Source organism: Myiozetetes cayanensis, unplaced genomic scaffold, assembly GCF_022539395.1.
Source record: "Myiozetetes cayanensis isolate MyiCay16 unplaced genomic scaffold, myiCay2020 scf4, whole genome shotgun sequence".
In the NCBI taxonomy this organism is placed as follows: Eukaryota; Metazoa; Chordata; class Aves; order Passeriformes; family Tyrannidae; genus Myiozetetes; species Myiozetetes cayanensis.
This window is the reverse complement of record NW_026087631.1, coordinates 32,392,252-32,408,306: the sequence shown is the minus strand read 5'-3', so window position 1 is coordinate 32,408,306 and position 16,055 is coordinate 32,392,252. Positions and strand designations below refer to the sequence as shown.

General features: G+C 36.0%; 1 protein-coding gene across 3 annotated transcripts in view; it reads right to left on the bottom strand.

Annotated features, from left to right (window-relative positions):
- Positions 1-1,071: 1,071 nt before the first annotated feature.
- SLC12A2 (solute carrier family 12 member 2) overlaps positions 1,072-16,055 on the bottom strand; it is a 56,387-nt gene continuing 41,403 nt past the window's right edge. The window contains exons 17-27 of one of the 3 annotated variants that reach the window (XM_050328745.1): positions 14,687-14,827; positions 14,375-14,481; positions 12,637-12,716; positions 11,205-11,342; positions 10,495-10,542; positions 8,855-8,977; positions 8,585-8,696; positions 8,013-8,099; positions 5,864-5,999; positions 4,795-4,862; positions 1,072-4,063 (exon numbers count right to left, since the gene is read on the bottom strand). In XM_050328745.1, coding sequence (XP_050184702.1) covers positions 3,928-4,063; positions 4,795-4,862; positions 5,864-5,999; positions 8,013-8,099; positions 8,585-8,696; positions 8,855-8,977; positions 10,495-10,542; positions 11,205-11,342; positions 12,637-12,716; positions 14,375-14,481; positions 14,687-14,827 — 1,176 coding nt within the window. In that variant the 3' untranslated portion in view covers positions 1,072-3,927. Of the gene's footprint in view, positions 4,064-4,794; positions 4,863-5,863; positions 6,000-8,012; positions 8,100-8,584; positions 8,697-8,854; positions 8,978-10,494; positions 10,543-11,204; positions 11,346-12,636; positions 12,717-14,374; positions 14,482-14,686; positions 14,828-16,055 lie in introns of all 3 variants that reach the window. The other 2 variants (XM_050328744.1, XM_050328746.1) reach the window with 2 other exon arrangements.

Below are 16,055 nucleotides of genomic sequence, written 5' to 3'. Positions count from 1 at the left end.
AACATGCACCACAGCAAAGGTAGTCCTGCTTCACTGTTTCAAAATAAAACCAAAGCAGGTTACTGTGCTATGTGAACGTTCACATTCTGCATTTAAGTGATGAGATCAACCTTGGTCCAATTATTTTTTTGCTTTGAAGTCACTTATCTATGAATTCAGCAAATAGTAGTGTCATTACTTAAATCAAACACTTCTCCAGCACACAAGGATCTAGAAAAAAGCTGCTACATACCTTCTCCTATGCCTCTTTACGGATTAAAACACGTTACAGTCAATGCCATAGAAACTGGTAAGTGTACTTTTAACAAGCCTTCCCCTGCAGTAGCCTCTGCACCTCACTCCTAAGGCCTCGATTTAAAAAGGACTAACAATGGATACACAGTAGAGCTCTGAATTTAATAGAGATCAAACACCAAAACTGATGAGGCTAAAAAATTCTTCAGTGGTTCTAAGTATGATTTTAACATGAGAAAAGACCTTGCCCTTCCTTACCATTATGCTTTTAAACTTTGGTTTTACAGCTAGTTTTCAGTTGAATGTATATTAGTAAAGGCCAAACATGTCTTGCTTACAAGCAACTATGCAAAAGTCCTACCAGTTATTTTTCCCAACATATTCTCTCATGTCCCATGAGGGAACTATTTTAAGGTAGAAAGAGAAGTTAAAACAGCCCTTTACTGTATTCAGAGTCAAAACAAATTGGAACAAGTTTTCAGATAACAATGTTCCAGCTTAAACACACCATGTGCTGAAGACGGACCTGTGTTGTCTGGCAAGCCATGACAAATTTTAGAGGGTAAAACAAGGTTTACTTGTTGTGCAACCACTGCTGTTCCTAACCCAGCAAACATTCCCCCCCAGAAAAAACAACACACTTGTGTTCTTATACCAGGTACATCAACTGCTTAAAGTTCTACTGGTCCTATCCGAATTCCACTGTAAAGGTAATTATTAAATGCATGCAATAAGTACCTTCACACATCAGAAACTATATTCAGCATTAATCTGTTGAACTATGGACTTCACTCCCACCACCAGAAAAAAAAAAAGAGGCTTTGTTAGACAAGACAGTTGTATTGAATTCACTTCCTTTTATTGCAGTGACATCCCCCTGGTACAAAGTTTTAACTGCAATAATTACGTTAAAACATTAGAAAAGCATTTGTGTGTGACAGTTACAGTACAGTGTCAAATCTTACATCTTCAAACCAAGTGGGCCATGACCCACTGAACGCTCAAATCTTTTAAGTTAATTTTCAGTTATTTTTAAATATGCAATGTCAGAAAAAGCATATAAAAAGAATGTATGTAAAAGGAAACCTAAATACAAGTGAACAAATAAATAATTGATTTTTGCCAGCTATTACTTTCTAAACCCATACAAAGGAACCTAATCTACAGAAGGTATGAATTGCCATGTGTAAGTGATTTCATTTTCCATGTAATTAATGATGATTGAAACATAAGTCAATTTGGCGTCAAAATCAAAGTAGAAGTTGGAGTGACTGCCACTAACTGACATCTGTTGCAGACAATTACCATTAACTGTTCAAATTTTAGTGAGCAAATGATCTTGAAACTTGGCCTCCTGCCCAGCATTAGTGAACTCCTGAGAGTGCATGTGAAAAGCATGCTATCTTATTTCACAGACATTACCTTAACTATCCCCATATATATTTTATATAATTTTATACACATATATGCATGTACACACACACTTCATTTGGTTTCTGTATTGTGTTACAGATCACAAGCAATGGTTTCCTGAATGGGCAAATAAACGTCTTAAATAAGTGTACCTGTGCACATTTGTTTTGTTTTTTTTAAGATAGCAGCACTAAGTCCATGCCATACTGTCCATCTGCTCAAAAGAATGTTACCCACAAAACAACAAGAAACGTGGCAATGATTCCATATGCACAATGTGACAACCTCATCCCCTAAAAAAACACTGTAAAACCTGTGATAGATATGTTGGTACGTTTGATCCAAACCCCCTCACTGGGAAGGAAACACCATTTTTACTGCAAGCTTTGTCTTACAATGTTTATCATAACAAGCTGGGTTCATGCTGGCATCAGTTATCTCACACTTAGCAGCAAGACATGCATGTTTGTTTTTCTTAAGTTTTTCAAAGTGAAATGATTCAATAGTCTCAAATCCAAATGACAGAAACAGAAAAAAAAAAAAAAAGAAAAAAAAACAAAAAAAACCCAAAAGACTTTTTGCAGTTTACCAAGAACTTGACAATATATACTGCACAGCGTAGAATATTTTTAATCTTTAATCACAAGTTGAAGCTCTACCTTGCCACACAATGATTATGCTTTGTCCTTCAGAAGGAACAGTTACATTTCAATTTGATTCTGCATTTAGCAAAAAACAAACAAAAAAAACCCCAAAAAATCAAACCACAAAACACCTTTTCTGTGCATCCTTAAATGAAAGTCACTCACCCACTGGTAAACTGATCCAGTAGCATGCCCAATAATAATATCAAAAGCTTGTGAAATGTTTTTAGGCAATCCTTCCTATCCAAAATATATTAGGAATTTAAAAAACAGTTCACATTACTAACCTTTATATAAAGGTTCAAGTGAAGTTTCTTTTGCAGGTGTTCATGGTAGACTAAATTATGAAGTTTTCAAAATATACAATGAAAGGGCACACAAGGCTGGCAGTTTTTTTAGTGAACATAGAAAATGTATAAAGTAAGATGTATGAAATAGATCAAAACTGCTAGACGATCAAACCTGAGTATTATTTAATAAGACTAAATGTATTTTCTGACAACTGAACGAATTGACCTAAAAACATCTCCCCTAATAACTAGTGGTCCTTTTAACCATTTGTTGAAAAATGCAAGAGAACTGCAGCTTTTACATTTCATACTGGATAGCACAATTCCACATAGTGTTTACTGTTTTCTGTTAGATAGCAACACATTGCTTTTATTATCCCCATTCAAGCCTTAAGTTGAGTTTTGTTTCAAAAATAAGTTGAAAGTGACACTAAAACATAACAGGACAAGAACTAGGACAGGTCTTTTCATTTTCGTCTAATTTGTGGTTAAGATAAAAAGCCTCACCCAGCAAGATGAACCTCATTTCATCGTAGAGCTAAGACTGACCAGTATCCTCTGCCAAAGTAGCTGATGTTAGTTCTCTGTCTCAGACTAGTGCCCAGTTACACAGTTGTCAAATTTGAGAAAAGGATGCACTCTGCAAGTAACATTAGTTTTATTTTCACTGTTACAAAACTTAGTAGAATGAACCTTGACAATAACATCAGGGATTTGCTTTAGTTCAACTGACCTGCCCCAATTCTCACCTTTAAATCTAACAGATATAATAATAAAAAAACCCCCAAACTGTCTGACGATAGAAAACATACAGTACTAAGAACTAATAGCTCAATGGAAGACTGAAAAGCAGCATTCATTTTTATTGTAATATGGAAGAGACTAGAAACTAAAGGAAGTCTGATCTAAACTCTTAGTTGAAGGCAGATTTTGACATTCTATATAAATTTACAAAACAGGATGTATGGGTGAGATTTGGTTAATTTCAGAAGGCACCTCAAGGCTAAAAGGCTTTTATAAATCTATAATCCTTTCATTGATCAAAAATACAACATTTTATTGCTGCTATTCAAATAGCAAACAAAAAAGCTTGTCTTGTTCTTCAGTCTAACAAGGAATCCTCCCCCATTAAGCAAGATCAAATTACAGAAAATATAGAATAAAACTGAAGATGTCACAACTTTAGAAATACAGTGACTTTCCCCTTGTGTGCTTTCAAGTCAGTGAAATTGTGAAAGAAGAGTCACTTTTTGCCTTTGTGATGTTATAAACTATAGACCACGTCAGTCCCTCTCCCCTGGTCACTGAAGTACCATTTCATCACAGCTAAGCCATGTGCAGTACTCTTAGGAATAGAAGGTCAGAACGCTCTGATGATTCCCACGAACAAGGAGAATTGGTGGCAGATCTTTAGAAAGGGCTTCTAACCAGGCCATGTACAGTGCACTAGAAACTGCACCTTTTCGCGCAACCGGCAAACTCCTGCAATTCACAAGGAAGAAAACGTTCAACAGTCAGAAAAACATGGTGAAGTACAAGTCAGAGCATAATAAATACAAAACGAAGATTCTGCAAAGAACTCAAATTCGGTCAAATTTCTTCACCTTTTTATTTTGTTATTTTTCCTTCAGAATTCAGTTAACAAGTTGAGATTTTGCATCTCAAGCATCACAGGCTTTTATACCTATTTACCCCTTGTTTTTGGCCTGTTACCACCATTTTCTATTCAGACAGATTCATGATGAATCTGAAGAGTCTCTTGAAAGACTCTTTCAAGATTTTAAAATAGAGCATTAAGAAACCTACAATCCACATTCTGTTTGTTTACACCAAAAGCGATTCCATGAAAATCTGTGACCAGGATAATTATCCCAACTTCATCAAGAGAGATCTCCTAGAAAAACAGACTGAAAGAAAGGACTTGAAAAGAAAAGGGAACAGGTGGCATGCAGGAGGAGAAAGAACGTGTGAATTCTGAGTTGCAGTGCAAATGTGGAGGTGATCAACTAAAAACAGCATATCAAAAGCACAGAATTCCACAGGACATTTTTCATTAGTATAGTAGTTCCATGTTTCTAATAAATAAATAAATACAGTCAGCACTGAAATCCCCTTTTGAGTATTTCTACAGGCTAGCTCCTGATTTGTATTTACATCTTTGTATATTTCAAATTACAGTTCCATACCAACACAAATCCAAGTACTTTACTCACATGACAATTATGTTAGCTGTACTTGAATGTTCTTTCAGCAACTCGTTTAGCCTAATCTGTCGGTAAGTCTGTAAATAAAATGAAACTTGTTAGGAAGATCTTTAATTTAAAAACTTCATTTATTCAAGAAAAATGAAAAACAAGTATGATCAATTGGTATGAGTAATCTATAAAAAGTAATCTATAATGTATTTTCACCTCAGTGTGGCAACTTTTCCCTTTTCAAAAAAAACAAAAATCAAACAGTTGCAAGGCTGGAGAAAAGAAAGCAGTAAAGTGTGCAAATAAGTCAAGTACTGTAACAGATAAATTTAAGATAGCTCCTCTTACAATATCACCATCCTCCATAGCTCCTGGAAGTGAAAGTCCCTTATCACAGGATCATAGACTGGTCTGGGTTGGAAGTGACCTTGAAAAGATCCTATAGTTCCACCCTCCCGACACATATCCTCACAAAAGTTGTAAAAATCCAAACAGGAAAAAAAGATAAGGGTGGAATAAACTCAGAACCATCTTGAAGAGCTTCAGATCAATGCAACTTTACCCAATCTTTCTTTAGGTACATGTCTGTATCTACATCCTGTCACAGATGACATTTATTGTTCTCTCCCATAAAAGCACTTGAGAAGAAGCACTTCTGATGTCTCTGTAGTGCACAACAGCTTGGAAAAGATATCAAACCTTTAACTGCTCCTTTACATCACAGTCAGATGTGCTGTGTTGCTTGGTTTTGGTTTCTGGTGGGGTTTTTCAAAAATAGCCAAGCAAAAAATGTTAGTTTGGTCAAAAGGAGAAAAAAAAGTGGGGGCAAACACCTGAACACAAACTATATTATTCTAAACTAATTGCTGAAATACTGTAGGAAAAGTTTGGCCCCTGCACATACTCAAGTGCAAAGCTTCCCTTTTTCTTTTGTGAACCATCTAAACAGTTTTAGATGCTGCTTTCATCAGCCACGCAAAAACCAGCTACAAGACAGAATAACAAGAATGAACTCACCACCATCACTTCCACAAATGCAGTAGGAAAAAAAGGGGTAACTAAGAGCACAGTCTAAAGAAAACAGTACCTTTGTTTTGTAAAGCTCAAGTTCATTATCTGTTATCCTCCATGGTTCATCCTCTTTCATTTTATCTGCAACTTCTTGCTCTTTATCATCCTCATGAAGTCGGAACGGCTCTATCATTTCCTCAAAAGCTGCAATGCTGGAAGGATTAAGTGAGCAGACATATTAAAACTGGTGTGAGTCTATATATCAGAAAAGACTCTAATGGTGTCAGAAACTAATATTACTATGTAAAAATAAACTGAACTGAAGGTTTTTGCCCTGCCTGGTGCAGTTAGAACATCAGATCAGCTGCTTGCACACAGACACAGTAATTCAGCAAACAATCTGTAGCAGCTGTAGGAGCTTTCACTGTTCATTATCCAACCGTTCATTATCCAACTGTTCATTATTCAACCCAGTTCAACTTTTTCAACCTCCACCTCAACTTCTCCTTGAGTTTCACTATAATTTTGAAAGCTGAAGAGTACTACCCTTGGAAAAAGGACAGTAACTAACAGCAGCTTCTTCCACATGAAATTTGAAAGAGGAAGAATTTACATGTCACACTCAAAAAAACCCAGTTATCAAGTCTCATGCTATTGCCATCAGGATTTTGGCTTTGGTATTTTTATTTTTCTTCTTTTTAGTCTTTCCTATACAGCCCAAGAGCCACATTCAAATCCAAAAAGCCAGACATCTTATTTAGTCTTCCTGTTGCACTTGTTAGAGTAAGAACACTTTGAATTTACTAGAAAGCCTTCTGAAGATGAAAGAGGCATCAATTTCTACCAGAAAGAATATTACCCTACTTTTCTACCCACATTTCCTCCAGGAAATGCCCACACTACTACTAAAACAATCTTTTGTCTACACTTGGTAGTCTTTACCATAGTTGACACAATGACTTCACCTTAATCAAAAGGAAGAAAACAAATTTTATCTACTTTTTGGCTGGACAAAAAGGAGAACTACTAACAATTTAACATTACAGATCACAGCAACTGTTAAAAATAAATCTTCATGCACTTGGTTTTCAGCTTCTATTAGTGCCAAATGGTATCTCAGAAAGGTTTTGGATATATTGTGGGGAATGTATCCACCCAGAGAAGAAAAAAATGCTCTCAGAAGAAGTAACTCAGATCACTTCTATAAAATAGAACTATTTCCATGTAATTCTACAACTATTTCCATGTAATTCCTCAATTCTGACGCACAAATGGGTGTTACTTCAACGTTTACACCTTTTACAATGGCAGAGTCCTGGAAACAAAGACACTAGAGTGCCATAAATACTATCATGTTTCAGTTGCTTGATTCTATATACTGAAGAAAAGGTGATTAAAGAGTAGGGAATAAAAGAATGTATATTAGTATTTAGCATTTGCCTGACTCATAAAACAACCTTTCCCAATTTGCATGGCATGTCAAGTCTTCCAGATAAGTGCATGTCCAAGTAAAAGACATTTTTACAACTTCAGCATATTGAAGAAGACTTGAAAGGGAAGGGGGGTTAGTTTTTTAGATTGCACACATTCTGTTACAAGTTTTTAGAAAGTCATCTACAACTAATATTTTTTAACTTGAAATGGAGGAGTATCACATGTATGACCATTCCTGTGTAAATTAAAAGTCCAAGCAACTTAAAAAAGGAAAAACCAACAAAAAAGCCCCCCCAAACCAAACCAATAACAAAACCAAACCAAACCCAAAAAACCAAAACCCAAACAAACAAACCCCAACCAAATAAAAAAACCCAGATCGGTCTATTTCGAGACCGAGGTTTGTTACATTAAACTAAGACTCCAAATAAGATTCAGACCATGTCAGTTTTTATAAGCATTTCCCTTTATAAAAAAGATTGCTCCAGTCAACTTGGATTTTTTTTCCTCAACTGTATTTGTCTCAATTTAGTATTACAGTCAAATGCCCACCAGAGATCTAAAAAATCCAGATTTCTATATTTCTATTATATTATTTCTATTATATATTTCTATATTTCTTGGATGTAGCAGTTATTGCTTAATTCATTTCCTCCATTTCTGTCAAACAATGAATGTCACAGGAACTAGTTGTGCCATAAATGCTATGTAGAAAAGAATTACATGTTCTAAACTAATGAAACACATCAAAAATTCAAATAACAAACATGATGTGGTTTCTTGAGACTTACTTTTCTTTCTTTGGTTTAGTATTAATATCCCCAAGAACCATAATATCTGAGAAGTCTATCCGAAACTTGCTCAGCAAAGTAGCCATCCTGCATCAGAAAAACAAGCCTTTATATATGATCATATTTATAATTATTTCACAGGGTAAACAGGTAGACGTTTGGTAATAAAACACTGGTTTAAGAAATGAAACCAAAAAAAAGGCATCTTAATTGTAATGGTGGGGGGAAATCAAACAGAACTGACTTAAGACTATAAATCAACACCACGCTTCTGGAAAAAACTGAAAACAGTTTTATGGTTTTAAATAAGAGAAGGGCTCTCCCTTAATGACAAACTCAGAAAATATTTGGAAAAGAAAATGTCAGCATCAGACAATACTGCAGAAAACATAGTTTGAGGTATCTCACCAAAACCACCTGGGGTAAATGAGACCTTTTCTTGATCAAGGGAATAGAATATGATTACACCTCAACAAAAGCACAACTGAAATAAGGCTACTAGGAAGAGAAAGTAATCCAATGAGTAACATGCTCTATTAGCACTTGAACCAGATCTTTTAAGGGAAACTTACGCTCTTCTGTCATGATCAATCCTGTTTATTTTCCCACCAATGAACACTCTGATCTTACAGTCTTTCCACTTCTTCTTGGTTGTGATAAGATACGGAATCAACAGTGTCAAACCTGTGTTTAGATCAGAATTTGAGACTGATTGAGAAAACAGTATCTTGTTAAACAGTACAGATTTTATATGAACTGACTGAAGGGTGTCTGTTGATAATTAATGCAAAATTACTTCAGTAATTTTTTTATCAAGTTTTTTAAACTATAAAGTACATTACCTCCATCATCAAAGAGCCACCAGACATCAATATTGCTTTTGCCTTGTTTTTTCTGAAACTGAGAACTGGCATCAAGAAGTCTTTGGTCAGTCACATTTAAAGGAGAAGATGAGATCTTTGAATCTGGAAAGAATTATAACACCCTGTTTAACTGTTTTGCTTCATCACCTGGAAATTCATCAAATACAACTTCTTAATATTTTGTGGTACCTATAATTTTGAAAAAAATTGTTCCCGCCCCAACCCAACTCCAGATTTTGATTGACTGGATATAAACTGAGCTATCTGTATTTAGGGAGTCTAACTCATAGTTTCAGCAGATGAAGTAGTTTAGCAGGTACCTGACAAATAAAGGATGTGTGAGATCTTTATATTGGTATTTGCCTGGACAATTTAACTGACCTTGCTTCAGAGCACTAGGCCATGCACTGTTACTACCTGTTGTAAATAACAAAACTTCCCTAAAAATAGGTAGATAACTAATTTTACAAGTAAATACCACACCCTAAGCACTTCTTTCCTTAAATCTGATTTTCCTTAAGCATGCAGTGAAAATAAAAGCTACTTATGCTCACTGGAATCCTGTCTTCTGCAACAAATACCTTTTGGCATGTACAGGACTCTAAAGCACAATACAGACTGTTTTGCACAAAATTATTTGATTTGCCGAGAACAAGACAATAATGGCATTTTCAATTAGAACAATACAGGTAATTTTGTTTTTCAGTATAGGAAAAAACCCTAACCTCTTTCTCTTAACTAGAATCTCAGACTGAACAAGAGCCAGGAGTTTGACTTAGTTTCTGTCCTTTTATTAGGAATTTTTAAATTTAGAGCACATCTTTGACTGATTTACATTAATATTACTTTACTGCATACTGGACTTCTTCCAAACTGCCATCTTGTGCTTCAAGATGTAATCTCACTTTCCATTATTAAAACACAAAAGTTTCTAGCTGCTGAAATCATGAAAAAAAAAGTCAAAACAGTGAGATGAATTGTAGCAGGCAAAAATAGCTGCTTAACTCAAAGAAGCCAGAAATAAACCAAGAAGTAAAAACTGCTTAGTTCATCTCTCAAATGGCTGTGATTTGAACAACTACTTCAGGTTATTTCAGAAGTTCACCTCACTCAGTGTCCATATTATGCCTTAAATTGCAGGATATCGCACAATTCCAAATAACAGAGTAATAATTATGGCTTTAGAAGATCTACTGAATAAACCTGACAGAGCACTTCCACTACACCAGACAGAAATTATTTCCCTTAAGCCTGAACTAACCAAGGAGCCAGATACCTGAGACACAGAGAACTAAGAAAGTAGAAAGCTCCTGAACACATTTCAAATAATACTTGAAAACAAAAGGGTTGTTTGTTTGTTTGTTTTAAAGTTCCACATTTATGCACAATCCCTCCTCAGTAGCAACTTGTTCTGGGAATTTCCACAATGCTGCTTTTTTTTTTTCATAGCCTAATCCCTAAAGATGAAGCCCATTTTAAAGTAGATATGAAGAAAAAATTAACACTGCATGGTTGATATTTCCCTCTCCAGTACTAAGGTGTAGAAAGAAGTACAAAACAAAAATTGAAATTAACAATGTGAAAGAATGATTTAACACAAAAAGGTGGAAAATGCCTGCCTTTTTTTAACAGTGGTTGTGTTGAAGTCTTTCCATCCTCGTCCTCCTCTGGAAGTTTTTTAAAGATACAAAATAAAAATGTTAATTTCCTTTGTGATATTAATGAAAACAATACAAATGTATATATAAAGAAATTAGAAAATAAGATGTAGAATGAAGTGGATTTTCACACAAAGAAAAGCACACAAATGCAGTCTACCAAATCCTGAGATTCATTTGCACTTTAAAAAAAAATCTACCCCCATTGCTCACTTAACTATTAGGCTTTTGCTTTTTAAGAGAAGAGCATATTGGTTAGTGTCAGAGTATCTTGGATGATTTGTGCCTGCTAACATGCACATAGTATTTTAGGCCAGGATGAAAAAGCCTTCAAATTTAGTAGCCTTCCAAACACATGTGGGGCTCAGTTCTCAAGCCCTTTCTAATGCCTGTCAAACTCAACAACAAAAAAAATCCCACTGTAGGTCATTGTCTGCCACCTGCTTTATTTAGGGGACTACAAACCAAAGACTTATTTCATATACTGGTAAGCTCTAAACCCAATCACTGAAATTATTAGACATCAATGTCTAGAAAAGCATGACACACTTCTGTTTCACAGACACAAAGATCCCACAAATAACCCCTTGGTGAAGAGAGAGAGGAACTGAAAAAGAAATGAGAGAGAGAAAGACTGAGAACTCAAGTTTCATCACTAACTAGCAGGTTACCTTTACGTGGAGTGGGAGTTCTTTCACTAGATGACGGAGCAAAAGCTATAGAAGTGTCTGTCTCAGACTTCTTGCTATAATCCACTTTTACTATGACATCCTTGGTGCATGGAGATTTTTCTTGGGATGACAGTAACTCTTCTTTGAAAAAGCAGAGAAATACATTATAAACCACTTAATTGTTTCAAATAGAGGTATGTGACTACAGTGTGCTGATTCACAATTAATTAAACTCTACAGGAACTGCTATGCTTTGGCAAAGAGGGGAGAAAAACCAGCACAGAAGTCTTGTATGAACTGCTTCAGAGTACAAGAAGGCTCCTCCTTTGAGCTCCTTTGCTACTTCCCCACATTGTGATTGTTGAATGCATTCCTACAGGCTAAACATAATAAAGCAGAGCTAGTTAACACCATGGAAGCGCAACTAGGAGGAAAAAGAATTAGTTGGTGAAGCGTTTTCCATTTCCACTCCAAGAGAAAGGTAAGCCTTTAGAAGGCACAGACCAAGTATGTCTCAGAGCCAAGTCTTTATTCCAGCTTTGGCTTCAGTGGAGCTACTTGGCAGTTGTCAGAGTTAAAGCAAACTCACAGTCCCCAGTGGGCACTAAGATTCTTCTGACACCTTGGTGTTATATTCCCAGTTTTCTCAGCAGTGTTGTTTTCACATTGCAGGTTCACTCTTTGCCATCTCTCATACTCCTCTGCCCTCCTGCATGCAGTGACAGCGTCTCTCTCTCCAAATCCTAAAACATTCACGTTTCCAGTGAAGGAACAACCCTGCCCTCTTTCAGTAGGGTGCCCCTCCTACAGAGTTTGTGTCACAAGGATTCCTCCTCACTGCAGCTGCTTTGTATGGAGCAAGCTACAAACACATTATCAACTCAGCAGTTGTCACTAAAGCTCACAGGCTTCCTTCATTATTCTGCTTGAAGATGAACTCAAATTATACCATTCCGCTTCAGAACACTACCCACAAAGCATGACCACGCCTTCCACATGGAAAACAGAAGACCTTTCCAAATTTGAGACAGATTACTCAGTAGCTCTAAACCAGTGTGTGTAGGGGCTGGCATCCCACACCTGACTCATGGTATTCTTGCATCATGGATCATTTGTTGTGATTTTCACAATTTCTAGGCTTGAGTCCCAGATACTCGATACCAACTTATCATCTTTAATTTGTTCCAGTAAAATAGTAAATCTTTAGGAAACGTTATATACAGTTTACAAATACAGAAAGTTGAAACACACAAAAAAGCAAGATCTGCTTGGGTTTTCTTACTTTACAGTTCTGACTTGCTAATTTCATTGAATTTTATTCCATAAGAAGGGTGATCTTTTACTTAATAATTTTTCATTTAGTATTTTTAGAAAGCAATATTAAAAGGGAATTAGAACAGATATTCACCAGATCGAAAAAAATAAATCTTACCTTGCCCCTGAAGATGAGAAATGTCTAGGCCCTCCTGCAGGCGAATGACAACCACACCATACTGAACATCAAAGGCATCACTAAACAAAAGGGACAAAACCAAATTATTTTACGGCTTTTTCATTTCCAAAGGACCTACCTTGAACGAATTCCAGTGTCTAAACACTGCTTTTGGCAGTCACAAATAATAAATTTGCATTACAATTTCAGTTTTGATTCCAAATCATTCAATCTATCAGTGAACAGCAAATCCTGAAAAGCAATGTCTAGAGAGGATCCCTCTTCTCCTTCTCCCATCTGTGTAAAAACTGATTAAATAAAAGCAACACGAACAGGTCAGTCACGTTCTGCAGGGATAAGACACAGGAAGAAAACTGTATTTTTATTTCCCTCAATCAACAAAGGGATTTACTTTGAGTAGATCTTCTTGAACTGAGAACTAAAACATTGACATCTTTTCAAAATAACTGGAGTATTAAAAACACCTATGATGTTGTAATTTAGAATCAAGTTATCTATAGGTAAGCTATCTTGTTCCTAGTTCTGTTACATCTGATAAGGTAGGAACTCACTCCATTCAAAAACAGAGGGAAAACTTCATTATTGTAGAAACAACCAAAGAGCCTGAATAAATTGGTAAGTAAAACTGTAGTAAAATTAGTAAAAATTTCCTCCCCCCCAAGGTACAAGATATGAAAAACATGAACTTAATAATATCATAGTTTGCATTACCACTAACCATCCTTTACATATAAATACCTCATTAATTACAAACAACCATAAATCAGAGAACTCCCTCCCGTATCATTTCCACAGACAGAAATTTCTCAAAATTTCACTTAGTAACTACTTCTCTTTGAAAGCACTAAGACTCAATTAGAAATGTTTGAAGTATCAATATATTCTATAGTACGTGTAAGAATTGAGTTTGATTTAAGAGAGAAATGTTTTGTGCATTAGTGAACACTTGAATTTAATTGTTCAATAAGTTAGATTTATACAGATTAGATGTGTTTCTATTGTGTGCTTCAGCAAGTTTTAATTTTCCAGAAATACACTTAACCTACAGTTATTACCTCCTGAGGTTTCTTTAGGGATGTGGAGAACCACATGACTTGTTGGCCTTGACAGATCTTCCAGCAAAAGCCATCCCAAAACAAAATAGGAAAAAAAGAAAAACTAAGAACTAACCAAAGTGTTTCTTATTTTTCACTGCATTTGGTGCTCCTGCTTTTCTCTTGAGTGAGACTTTTTTCCCCCCCTTTCCTAACCTCTGCCTGTAAACCCCCATCCTCTCTTTCTTTTAAAAGTACAGTAAACAAGAAGTATAGAGCACAAATGAAGTGGGTTAAGTACCACTTAGGCTGCACAAAAAAATCTCTGTGTAAGTGAAATAAGGAGGTTTTCTCCTTAAGTGTTTGTGTAGCACACGTTACTCAAATTTTTCAGCCAAAACTGGTCTACTTTTCAGTGCTGTCAAATTACACTGGGATTTCCTCTCTCATCTTCCTTATGCTTACTATATTATCTTAAGGGTTTGTGCTGTGTTTTGTAATCTACTTTACTATAAAGGCTTACCAGTTTCCACATCAGAAAAATAACAAGGTATTGAAGAGTGCTGAATCAGTCATATGGAAAATCTAAGTCTACCTTTGTGCAACTAAGATCTTTCTTCACTTACTACCAAACATATTGAAATGGATAAGACAGGACCTACAGCTTCATATTTTCTACTTACTGGAATAAGTTGATATAGGTTTCAACCTCTCTCATATCACCTTGCCTCCAGTTTTTCTTAAATCCAACAACAAGGGTGTTAGGTCTCATTCTACCCAAACCAGCAGCCTATGAGGAATAAAAAGTATATTATAAAACAGTTATGTTATTGAAACAACTAAAGGTTCTATTATTCTCTTAAGCAGCAAACAAAGTACTTTTCATCAAAGCTATCCGATAATATTGAAAACAGAACATACTTCAAAGTATAAAGCCACTTCCAATTTTGATGTGCATCTTCACCACTTTAAAACAAAAATTGAGAGAGATGTACCTGCATTAAATATTGTCCTCCATCCCTCAAGTCCTCTGCATGCACTGGTGCATAGAAAGCTTTCATCTTGTTTTTAATTAGCCATCGCTGATACCTAGCCAAATCAGTTGTCAGTTCCTTCATGGCCTGCCTCCGAGGACCCTTTCAAAATAAGAAAATAATAAGAGGAGATTATGAATAAGAGTAGTGAGAGTAAAAAAACGCCCCCATCCCATCTTCTTTTTTTTTTTAATTTCACTGTAACAATACAAGTCAGACTCAGAGAATCTCAAAAAAAGTTTGCACACTACCAAAAACACCCAAACCCCACAAAATACAGGGCATTATCAGCAGCACAGGCTGAAAAATTTTATCATCTTTAGGAAGAGGGTTGCTCAAGCTTTAATAAACTTGTCCCTGCAGAGCACAACACTCTTCCCCAGAGGGTGGCACAAGCTTGTCCTCCAAAGCATATCTGGCAATATCTGTTTCAAGCTGTACAAGTGGGCCTCCAGGTGTATCAATCCTAATTAGAACGCCTTTGTCACAGTAGTGTCACTTCCGCAGTTTTATCTTGTAGTCAAAGTCACCTCCTCTTTAAATACTTCCTTTTTATTACTTACATCAAGAAGAATCTTTTGTGTTCCTCCTAGACATCAAAATGCAGAATACAGGACGAGGTATACCAAGAACACAGCAGCCCAGTTTTTGCAAAAGGACACAGACTCTGACCAAATATTTAGAGTTAGCAAAGAATGAGGTAGTGTCACCCTTCTTGCAGGAAAGTCATTTTAAATATTGAGATAGGATATTTCTCCCAAGTAATATCTAATCAGAATTGCCCTCCTACAAGAAGGACGACACCACCTTATTCTTTTCAGTACAGCCCAATTTTTTTAAAAGAGGTTATTCCATCTATGATATTTTACCTCTCTACTATTACTCAGTTTCTGTCCTTTAACACTCATTGAAATATAAAGTTTGCACAGACAGAAACCGGAAGACATACTATGTATGTACTGTGGATTGCATTAACTCAGTTTGCTCTGATCTGTTCATCAGATCAGAAACAAGTGATATTTAGTAAGAGTAGTATATATTCAAATCCATTTTTAGAGTATTTAAAGTTACAGAATCATTGTACTGGTTACACAGTTAGATGTGACCTGCCAATCCCCCTGCCATGGGCAGGGACACCTTTCACTATCCCAGGTTGCTCCAAGCCCCATCTAACCTGGCCTTGAACACCATCAGGGATGGGGCAGCCACAGCTTCTCTGGGCAATGTCTGCCAGGGCCTCACCATGCTCTGAATACATAATTTCTTCCTAATATATAACTTAAACCTGCCCTTTGAAAAAACACTGCCCCTTGTCCTACACCACCTGCCT